Below are 11,160 nucleotides of genomic sequence, written 5' to 3' on the forward strand. Positions count from 1 at the left end.
GGTTTCACCACATTGATCAGGCTGGTCTTGAACACCTGACCTCAGGTGATCCACCCACCTCAGCTTCGCAAGGTGCTGGGATTACAGGTGTGAGCCACCACGCCCGGCCCCTATTTTATTTTATTTTACTATTATTTTTGAGACAGAGTCTCATTCTGTCACCCAGACTGGAGTGCAGTGGCACGATCTCGGCTCACTACAACCTCTGCCTCCCAGGCTCAAGTGATTCTCATGCCTCAGCCTCCCAAGTAGCTGGGATTACAGGCATGCACCATCACGTCTGGGTAAGTTTTGTATTTTTAGTAGAGACGGGGTTTCATCACATTGGCCAGGCTGGTCTCGAACTCCTGGGCCCAAGCGATCTACCTGCCTTGGCCTCCCACAGTGCTGGGATTACAGGCATGAGCCACTGCACCCTGCTGACCCCAATTTAAAAACAAAAACAATGAGCATGGCTTCTTTCTAGAAAAATCTTAAAAGTTCTGGAAGGTTAGCTGGCCTTTCAGGCAGGCAGCTTCCACCAGTGCACTGACCCAATTACTGGTCTCCTAAAGCTGTTGTGTTTGGAAACGTGGATACTATTAAGTCTCTTCCATCACATTATACTTTATTCAACTAGTAATTATGAATATGAGCTCAGCTCGGCAGAAAACAATGGAATGGTCAGCAGTCATTCTCAGCGAGTCCACTCCCCAGTGTCCAGAGAATATTCCCATGTCCTCCGGCCAGCCTTTGCTGGTTTTCCCAATAAAGTTTAGCATCTAAAAACCTTCACAGCCAAGCGCGGTGGCTCATGCCTGTAATCCCAGCACTGGGAGGCCGAGGCAGGTGGATCACCTGAGGTCAGGAGTTCGAGACCAGCCTGACCAACATGGAGAAACCCCCGTCTCTATTAAAAATACAAAAATTAGGCCAGGTGCGGTGGCTCAAGCCTGTAATCCCAGCACTTTGGGAGGCCGAGACGGGCGGATCACAAGGTCAGGAGATCGAGACCATCCTGGCTAACCTGGTGAAACCCCGTCTCTACTAAAAATACAAAAACCTAGCCGGGCGAGGTGGCGGGCGCCTATAGTCCCAGCTACTCGGGAGGAGGCTGAGGCAGGAGAATGGCGTAAACCCGGGAGGCGGAGCTTGCAGTGAGCTGAGATCTGGCCACTGCAATCCAGCCTGGGCGACAGAGCGAGACTCCGTCTCAAAAAAAAAAAAAAAAAAAAAAAAATTACGCGGATCATGAGGTCAGGAGATCGAGACCATTCTGGCTAACACGGTGAAAACCCGTCTCTACTAAAAATACAAAAAATTAGCCGGGCATGGTGGTGGGCGCCTATAGTCCCAGCTACAGGCTGGGACTGAGGCAGGAGAATGGCATGAACCCAGGAGGCGGAGCCTGCAGTGAGCCGAGATCGTGCCACTGTACTCTGGCCTTGGTGACAGAGTGAGACTCTGTCTCAAAATAAATAAATAGAATAAAAACACAAATATTAGCCAGGCGTGGTGGTGTGTGCCTATAGTCCCAGCTACTTGGGAGGCTGAGGCAGGAGAGTCACTTGAACCTGGGAGGCGGAAGTTGCAGTGAGCTGAGACCGCGCCATGGGCAACAAAAGCGAAACTCCCATCACAAAAAAAAAAAAAGAAAAATCAGCCAGGCATGGTGGTGCATGCTGTAGTCCCAGCTACTCGGAAAGCTGAGGCAGGAGAATCACATGAACCTGGGAGGCGGGTGTTGCAGTGAGCTGAGATCATTCCGCTGCACTCCAGCCTGGGTGACAGCTAGACTCCGTCTCAAAAAAAAAAAAAAAAAAATTCTATGAGTAGACTTCATTCCTCCCAAAGCAAATCTGAAGCTATAATCCATGAAAAGAACTGCAACCCATTAAGCTACTAATTACAACTGGTACATAACAGCAAGTTCGAGTGTAAGTTTCATAGGCATGTCAGCATGTTTTCTGTTTAATATGTTTTAAAATTAATTTCAGCTAAGACATGAGGAATAATCATTTTGCTTTTTGAGCCTGATGTTAAAAATTTGCTTTTAATGTTAGGGAAATATTTTTTAAATTAGGCAATTCATATCAATTCATAAACTGAAATAAGATGTTATTCTGAACTCTTAATTATGTAGCCTTTAGCTATTTTATTTTAAATCAGAGAGCTTCCCAGCACCACACTGAGCATGGTTCAGTCAAACCACAAAAAAATCTGTATCAAAGATGTTCACTTTGGGTTCCAAATTACTTAAGACATGTCAGTATTGGGCATTATTGGAATTTAAATAAAAAACACTTTTCAAATGACTTCGGAAGGAGGAAAGGAAAGATCGCTGCTGCTTAATACATTTTATTCAGGTCTGTCATTACACTTGTGTGAGTAATCATGGGTGAGATTTTATTTGCAGGAGGAGAAGGTCTTCCAGAAGAAGTTCTTGCAGGGCGTTCTGTCCCGGCGTGTGGATTGCTGGGGGGGTGCGCCTTCCTGCCGCCTGGCCACCTCCCTGGCTTCCTCTCCTATGAGGGGCCCGGCACTGGCCTGGGAGGTCCACTCAAACCACCAAGCGAGGAAAGTCAGGAGGCTGCTTTTCCTTATTCCTGCTGCTTCCTGCATATGCTTATAAAGAGAAGCAGATGGCAAAGGAAAGAAAACTCAGCAATCTGGCTCAGCAGCAAGCATTCAAAGATATGCAATCTCCTTATGAAAAAAAAAGATCTACTAGAAGACTACCCTGGAGAAAAGAGAACGAAAATATTAAAAATAAATAAATAAAAAGAAAACAATGAAAAGATGCTCCATAGCAATAAGCCTCATTTCCACTTAAAGGATGAGGATGAGAAAGTGAAGAGAACATCTTAAAGAAATTGCTCTAATTAGAGAAAAGGAAAAGTTGGTCATTTTAAGTCAGGGAAAAAAACCTGGTGGTTTTGCTCCATACTCTTTGCTAAGGTCCTTAATTAGGAGAAGTCAGGAAATCTGCCATTTTCCCCCCAGTGACTGGCAGCTGAGAAGCCCCAAGGTGGATCAGGCTAATTTATTCGTTCTCCCACCTTTGGCCACACTCCTGGATGTCCGCAAGTCACTTTCTGAGACGATGGGACTGAAACGTTAAATTCTGGCTTTTCAAATTCCTTAGAAAGCTTCTGGGAGTAATCTGCTGATAAATGGCCTCCCTGAAACTCATCTGATAATTTTAGAGAAAAATCCATTTTTAATGCTCAACTTTATATACTCTTTCTTGGAACTTTCTCAAAATGGAAAAAAGAACAATCAATCACCTCATGAAGTTACAAATTCTCACAACGGAAAATGTAATGATGCCAATTCCTCTGAGCCAGTGGGAGCCTGTGCTGTGTATAACTGAAGGCTCTGCAAGGGCTGTCGCAGCTCCACGCCTGCCCTGCAGTGGACCGGTACACTCCCCTTTCCCAGACACCCGACGGAGGGAGCCCTGGCATGAAGGGCCCTCCTTGAGCTGCACAGGTTTCCAGCAGGCTTCACGGGTTGGGACACGTAACTGAGGCTCAGTGATCTGAATGTAACATCCCAGTACCTCAGGCCAGCCAAGATCACTACAAAGCTCAGCCCTACATCCTGTCCAAGCTGTGAACTGCAACATAAACGTGCACACACACACTCACCATGCAGGCCAAAAAGCCAACAAGAGACAGAGAGCGGGCTAGCGTGTGGCCACGTCGGGACTGTACTCACCTCGCTGTCTGGGCCAGTGGGGCTGCCCTCCAGGGACAGGGCGGCGGTGGCCGTGGCCCCAGAGAGCAGCAGCAGCAGGAGGCCGGGGGGCAGCGGCATCTTGTGGGCTGACGGGAGCTTCTCTCACACCCTGCTGCTGCTCTTCCTTCCTGGCAGCCCTGAAATCAATGTTTTGGGGACTTGGGTCTCTTCTTTGGAGCTTGGTGGGTATTTTAAGCCCAATCTCCAGCTGTTTTTTGTGTCTGTACATGTCTAACGCTTGGATCCTCTTCCCTCATGCAGTGACGCAGAAGCTGGAGCAATCAGTGCCCACAAAAGCGCTTTGGGATTGGATCTAACTCCTTAATTAAAGCTTCAGGTCTTTTCCTGTGTTTAGAGCGAATTTGCTCTTATTTTGGAAAGCATGTGCGCTTGCTTCTGGAGAAGTTCTGCTTCCTCGTAATTATGCCTATAGCAGGCAGGAAGCCGTGAGAACAAAAACAAGTGATTTAACATAATATAAAATTAGCCTTGGATAAGGAGCTTGAATGTGAAATTGTGCCCATGTGAAAGTATGACTGAAACTCATCCAGTAATTTCAGAGACATTCTTCTACTACGGGCAGAGAAACAAGGAGGCAATGGGAGCTCAGAGATGCTACTATAGTATCCACTGGTTTCACCAAATTGTTGGCAAAGAAGCCCCAAGAATCGCTCCCAGTACTGCCTCTCAGCCCAGCAGGCCATACCCACTGTCCTCTAGGTCAGGCCTTCTCAAACTGAAGTGCAGACGATCGCTTTGCAGGCAGGTCCTGATGCGCTGGGGCAGGGAGGAGTTGAGAGCTGCATTTCCAACAAGCACCCAGGCACTGCTGGCCCCAGGGCAGCTGGGCTCTGGCCCACTCGGCCTGGGGTGCAATGGCACACCCAGCTCACTGCATCCTCTGCCTCCTGGGTTCAAGCGATTCTCCTGCCTCAGCCTCCCAAGTAGCTGGGATTTCAGGCACCCACCAGCATGCCCAGCTAATTTTTGTATTTTTAGTAGGGACAGGTTTTCACCATGTTGGCCAGGCTGGTCTCGAACTCCTGATCGTCCAGTGTTTTCTTTTTTTTGAGATGGAGTCTCGCTCTTGTTGTCCAGGCTGAAGTGCAATAGTGTAATCTTGGCTTACCGCAACCTCTGCCTCCCGGGTTCAAGTGATTCTCCTGCCTCAGCCTCCCGAGTAACTGGGATTACAGGCATGTGCCACCATGCCTGGCTATTTTTGTATTTTTAGTAGAGACAGGGTTTCACCACGTTAGCCAGGCTGGTCTCGATCTCCTGACCTCGTGATCCACCCACCTCAGCCTCCCAAAGTGCTGGGATTACAGGCATGAACCACCGCGCCTGGCCTGGTCCAGTGTTTTCTAAACTGCTCCTGACCACCCGCTTGTGGGTCATAGGCCGGTACTTTCCTTTAGAATGAAATTGAAATTAGTGTGCATCACCCGTAGTAAGGATAAATGATGATTCACGTTGTGTGTCTGGTGTGAGACGTATTGTTACTGCAGGGCACAGTCACAGGTTGAGAAGCAGTGCCCGGCCCTGCCCTCAGCCAACTCCCAGGGCTCTCTGTCCTCCCGAGGCTGGCGCCACTGCTGAGAGTGCAGACCATGGGGTCCCTCCCTGTGCTACCTGCTGGCTCTCCCTCACAGGCCCTCATTGCTGAATCACACAGACCCCTTCGCCCAACTAGACACCGAGTAAAATCTGAAACATCCACCCAAACCTACTATATATGACCAGCATCGAAGGCAAGGCTGTAAATTGAAGTAACACAACCCAAAACTGATGGCACTTTCTAGAAGTGAACATATTTGTTTTCAGTTTTCCAGAGTCCTGGTTTACACCTTCACAGGGGAAATCTCAATCTTGAATTTGTCACAGTCTTTTTGCTTATGGTAAAATCCTAGGTAAGATCAGCAAGGCCTGCTGGCCAGAGACTTGTATGTTGTATGTTGCTTCACCTATTATTTCTGTACCAAAATTCCTATAAATGACACTAAAAATTTTGAGTTATATTTGCAGATGAGACATTCACAGCAGTTCAGCCAGCTTCTTTCTGTTTTTGAGACAGAGTCTCACTCTGTCATCCAGGCTGGAGTGCAGTGGCACAACTTCAGCTCACTGCAACCTCCACCTCCCAGGTTCAAGGGATTCTCCTGTCTCAGCCTCCTGAGTAGCTGGGATTACAGGCACGAGCCACCATGCTCAGCTAATTTTTGTATTTTTAGTATTTTTAATAGAGATTTCACCATGTTGGCCAGGCTGGTCTCAAACTTCTGAACTCAAGTGATCCACCCATCTCAGCCTCCCAATGTGCTGGGATTACAGGCGTGAGGCCACCACACCCGGCCTCACCAACTTCCTATATCGTTAGTCTAGTGTGCCAATTTTATTCGATGAGCTCATTAAACATTCTGGGCACCCAGCGTGGAACTTGCAATACCACAAGGGACCCATGCCACCCACACCCCGACAGAGGTGTTGCAGCCTAAAAGAAACAGGACACATGGACACAAATGAAAGACAAGGACATTTTTCAGTGCGGTAAGAAGTGTGCAAAGAAGGGGAATGTGCTGCCAATTGGGGAAGACTTCATGAGAACTGACGACTGTTTCAAGAAGGTGGCAAACTTTGGGAGGTGGAGATGAGAGGATCACTTAAGCCCAGGAGTTCAAGACCAGACTGGGCAACATAGCAAGACCCTATCTCCACCAAAAAACAAAATTTAGCAAGGCATGGCAATGCACACCTGTAGTCCTGACTATTTGGGAGGCTCAGGCGGGAGGATCGCTTGAGCCCAGGAGTTCAAGACCAGTCTGGGCAACATGGCAAAACCCCATCTCTACAGAAATTAGCTGGACGTGGAGACACACACCCGTGGTCCCAGCTACTTGGGGGGCTGAGGTAGGAGGATCATCTGAGCATAGGAGGTCAAGGCTGCAGTGAGCCAAGATTGCACTACTGCACTACAGCATGGGTGACAGAATGAGACTTTATGACAAAAAAGAAAAAAGAAAAACTTAGCCAGGTGTGGCAACACACACCTGCAGTCTCAGGCACTTGGGAGGCTGAGGCAGGAGGATTGCTTGAGACCAGGAAGTCGTGGCTGCAGTGAGCTGTGATCAGCCTGGGTGACATAGCAAGAGCCCATCTCAAAAAAAAAAAAAAAAAAAAAAGGCCGGGTGCAGTGACCCATGCCTACAATCCCAGTTCTTTGGGAGGCTGAGGCAGGAGGATCACTTGAGCCCAGGAGTTCAAGACTAGCCTGGGCAACATGCAAAACCCCACCTCTACCAAAAAAAAAATACAAAAACTAGCTAGACATGGTGGCACACACCTGTGGCCCCAGCTACTTGGGAGGCTGAGGAAGGAGGATCACCTGAGCATGGGACATGAAGGCTGCAGTGAGTCAAGATTGAGCCCCTGTACTCCAGCATGGGTGACAGAGTGAGACCTTGTCTCAAAAAGGAAAGAAAACTTAGCCCAGTGTGGTAACACACACCTGCAGTCTTGGGTACTTGGGAGGCTGAGGCAGGAGGATTGCCTGAGCCCAGGAATTCATAGCTGCAGTGAGCTGTGATCATGCCACTGTACAGAGCAAGAGCCCATCTCAGAAAAGAAAAGGCCAGGTGCAGAGACTCATGCCTATAATCTCAGCACTTTGGGAGGTTGAGGCAGGAGGATCACTTGAGACCAGACCAGGAGTTTGAGACCAGCCTGGGCAACATTCTGAGACCCTATCTCTACAAAAAAACACTAAAAAATTAGCCGGGCATGATAGTACATGCCTGTAGTCCCAGCTACTCAGGAGGCTGAGGCAGGAGGATCGCTTAAGCCTGGGAGGTTGAGGCTGCAGTGAGTCAGTGAGTCATGATCATGCCACTGCATTCCAGTCTGGGTGACAGAGAGCCTGTCTCAATAAAAAAAAAAAAAAAAAAAAAAAGCACAAAGTCTCTGAAAGTTATACAGCTACTGGGGTTGCAAACCTAAGACGCAAACCCAGATCTTTCAACCTTTGGAAAGTCTACAGTATCTATTCCCTAAACTCTTCTTGATGAGTTTTAAATTTATTTTATTTTGAGACTGAGTCTCACTCTCGCCCAGGCTGGAGTACAGTGGCACAATCTCGGCTCACTGCAGCCTCCACCTCCTGGGTTCAAGCGATTCTCCTGCCTCAGCCTCCCGAATTTATTTTTTAGAGTTGGGGTCTTGTTCTGTCACCCCAGTGCACCAGGCTGCAGTGCAGTAGCACAGTCACCTCACTAAAGCCTTCCACTCCCGAGATGAAGCAACCGTCTGCCTCAGCCTCTTGAGTAGCTGGCCAGGTCTACAGGCAGGCATCACCATGTCTAACTAACTTTTTATTTTTTTTAGAGATGGGGTCTCACTGTGCTGCCCAGGCTGGTCTCAAACTCCCAGACTTAAGTGAATCTCCTGCCTCAGCCTTCCAAGTCGCTGGGACTACAGACACAAGCCACTGCACCTGGCCAATAAGGAGTTTAAAGAGTGCTTATCCGAACATGAAACTGCTAACATACGGGTCTCTGGCTGACCGTACTAGGAAGGAAGGCTTTATGATTCACTTTTCATTCACGGACATGACACACAGATATTATACTTAACATGAGAACAAGTGCTGAGCCATTTGCAGACCCGAAACCACAAAGTATGAACTTGGCGCCCTACTACGGCCATAGCTTAGCGCCTCCCTTGGAGAGTCAGGGTAGCTTTGGGGCATCTTCTGCTGATCCTATTTGGGCACAGATGGTATAAATTCTACTCCGAATGAATGCCCTTTTCTCTCACCCATTCTAGAGTGAGCGGACCCAAATGTGAACACTGTCTCCTGACTGTGGCTGGGTGACCCTGGGCAGCTGGTGAACCTCATCAAACTTCCATTTGCTGATCGGGAGAAGGTGAAGAATCAGATCTACACCGATCAAGTTGTGAAGACCAGCGAGGTAATACATGGAGTACCCAGTGAGTGCCTGGCACACAGAAAGGGCTCCACAAACCCCTGCCCCTTCTCTTCACCATATTGCCTAAGGGTAAAGGGAAAGGCATGCCTGGACCTCTAAGAAACCCAAAGGCATGAGAAAAAAACAAAACAAAACAAAACACACACACACAAATTAGCTGGGTGTGGTGGCGCACGCCTGTAGTCCCAGCTACTTGGGAAACTGGGAGGTGGAGGTTGCAGTGAGCTGAGATCACACCATTGCACTCTAGCCTGGCAACAGAGCAAGACTGTGTCTCACACACACAAAAATAATACATAAAAAAATTAAAAGGCTGGGCACGGTGGCTCACATCTGCAATTCCAGCACTTTGGGAGGCCAAGGTAGGTGGATCACGAGGTCAGGAGTTGAAGACCAGCCTGGCCAAGATGGTGAAACCCCGTCTCTACTAAAACTACAAACATTAGACAGGCATGGTGGCATGCACCTATAATTCCAGCTACTCAGGAGGCTGAGGCAGAGAACTGCTCGAACCCAGGAGGCAGAGGTTGCAGTGAGCTGAGATCGTGCCACTGCTCTCCAGCCTGCATAACAGAGGAAGACACCTTCTCAAAAAAAAAAAAAAAAATTGGCCGGGCGCGGTGGCTCACGCCGGTAATGCCAGCACTTTGGGAGGCTGAGGCGGGCGGATCACAAGGTCAGGAGATCGAGACCACAGTGAAACCCCGTCTCTACTAAAAATACAAAAAGTTAGCTGGGCGCGGTGGCAGGCGCCTGTAGTCCCAGCTACTCAGGAGGCTGAGGCAGGAGAATGGCGTGAACCCGGGAGGCGGAGCTTGCAGTGAGCTGAGATCCAGCCACTGCACTCCAGCCTGGGCGACAGAGCAAGACTCTGTCTCAAAAAAAAAAAAAAAAAAAAAGTAAAAAAGGGCCATTCCCAAACATATGCCCTTTTACCTGGTGACCAAAGGCGGCCTATGTTTAAAAACAACATTAGTAACCAGAAAAGCTAAATAAATATAACTTTATTCATCTTTCAGAGATTGTCATTTAGCCTACAAAATTACATCAAAAGATGAACTGATTTTTGCTTGAAAAAGTCAACCATGTTTAATTGCGCACACAATTTTAATTACAACAGATGTAATTTCTAATATATACCATTTAATCACACACCATTTATATGTTCTGGAGTGAGACCTGGGAGTATTTTGCTTAAGACTTTCCCATTCTCTAAAACTAGCTTTTGCAGTTAACAATGTGGAGAATTCAGCACAAAAAGGCCCCTAGCCTAGTCTTTTTATTTATGTATTTTTTAGTCTCTATTTAACCCTTCGAAGTCTCCTTGGCGGTCATGCGCATTTCTAGGCGGCTCTACCTGTAGAAGGCTGCATTTTCCAAGCGGCGAGGGGCTTTAATTCTCACTTCCCACCACTCCAGCCTCTGCTGGCTCCCTTGAATTTTTGCTTCCATCCTCTGACTTCTTTTTCTTCTGTGCTTTTCGTTCTAGGTTAATCTGAGCAATCTCTTCACTTTTGTCTGTGATGTATTTTAGCTATAAAAAAAATCTGTATTTATATCTGGCTGTAACCATTTTATAAACCTAAACAAACAAACAAAGAAAATTAAACACCCCACAACCACCTCTGACTCAAAGAATTTGGGTAGAAAAGCCAAAGCCTGGGTTACATTTCTTAGAATTAAATGCAGCTTCAATTTTTTTCTTTTTTTTTTTTTGAGACGGAGTCTCGCTCTGTCGTCCAGGCTGGAGTGCAGTGGCGCGATCTCGGCTCACTGCAGGCTCCACCTCCCGGGTTTACGCCATTCTCCTACCTCAGCCTCCCGAGTAGCTGGGACTACAGGCGCCCGCCACCACGCCCGGCTAATTTTTTTTGTGTATTTTTAGTAGAGACAAGAGTTTCACCGTGTTAGCCAGGATGGTCTCGATCTCCTGACCTTGTGATCTGCCCACCTCGGCCTCCCAAAGTGTTGGGATTACAGGCGTGAGCCACCGGCCCGGCCTTTTCTTCTTTTTTAAAAAATTTTTGTAGATATGAGGGTCTCACTATGTGGCCAGGCTGGTCTCAAACTCCTGGGCTCAAGCAATCCTCCTGAGTTGGCCTCCCAAAGTTCTGGGATTATTGGCATGAGCCACTGCACCTAGCCAGTAAGTTGTGTTAGTAAGAGTTGTGGTGGCCAGGCGCAATGGCTCACGCCTGTAATCCCAGCACTTTGGGAGGCCGAGGCAGGCGGATCACAAGGTCAGGAGATCGAGACCATGGTGAAACCCCGTCTCTACTAAAAATACAAAAAATTAGCCAGGTGCAGTGGCGGGCACCTGTAGTCCCAGCTACTCAGGAGGCTGAGGCAGGAGAATGGCATGAACCTGGGAGGCGGAGCTTGCAGTGAGCCGAGATCGCGCCACTGCACTACAGCCTGGGGGACAGAGCGAGACTCCATCTCAAAAAAAAAAAAAAAA

General features: G+C 48.0%; 2 protein-coding genes across 2 annotated transcripts in view; both read right to left on the reverse strand.

Annotated features, from left to right (window-relative positions):
* Nucleotides 1-2,097: 2,097 nt before the first annotated feature.
* Nucleotides 2,098-11,160, reverse strand: part of LOC111544658 (cortistatin) — a 17,292-nt gene continuing 8,229 nt past the window's right edge. Inside the window, exons 3-4 of the mRNA XM_026449770.1 lie at nt 3,700-3,857; nt 2,098-2,604 (exon numbers count right to left, since the gene is read on the reverse strand). Coding sequence (XP_026305555.1) covers nt 2,386-2,604; nt 3,700-3,798 — 318 coding nt within the window. The 5' untranslated portion in view covers nt 3,799-3,857 and the 3' untranslated portion in view covers nt 2,098-2,385. The remainder of the gene's footprint in view (nt 2,605-3,699; nt 3,858-11,160) is intronic.
* CENPS (centromere protein S) overlaps nt 9,691-11,160 on the reverse strand; it is a 15,897-nt gene continuing 14,427 nt past the window's right edge. Inside the window, exon 5 of the mRNA XM_026449769.2 lies at nt 9,691-10,236. Coding sequence (XP_026305554.1) covers nt 10,096-10,236 — 141 coding nt within the window. The 3' untranslated portion in view covers nt 9,691-10,095. The remainder of the gene's footprint in view (nt 10,237-11,160) is intronic.

The sequence above is a fragment of the Piliocolobus tephrosceles genome, chromosome 1 (genome assembly GCF_002776525.5).
Source record: "Piliocolobus tephrosceles isolate RC106 chromosome 1, ASM277652v3, whole genome shotgun sequence".
In the NCBI taxonomy this organism is placed as follows: Eukaryota; Metazoa; Chordata; class Mammalia; order Primates; family Cercopithecidae; genus Piliocolobus; species Piliocolobus tephrosceles.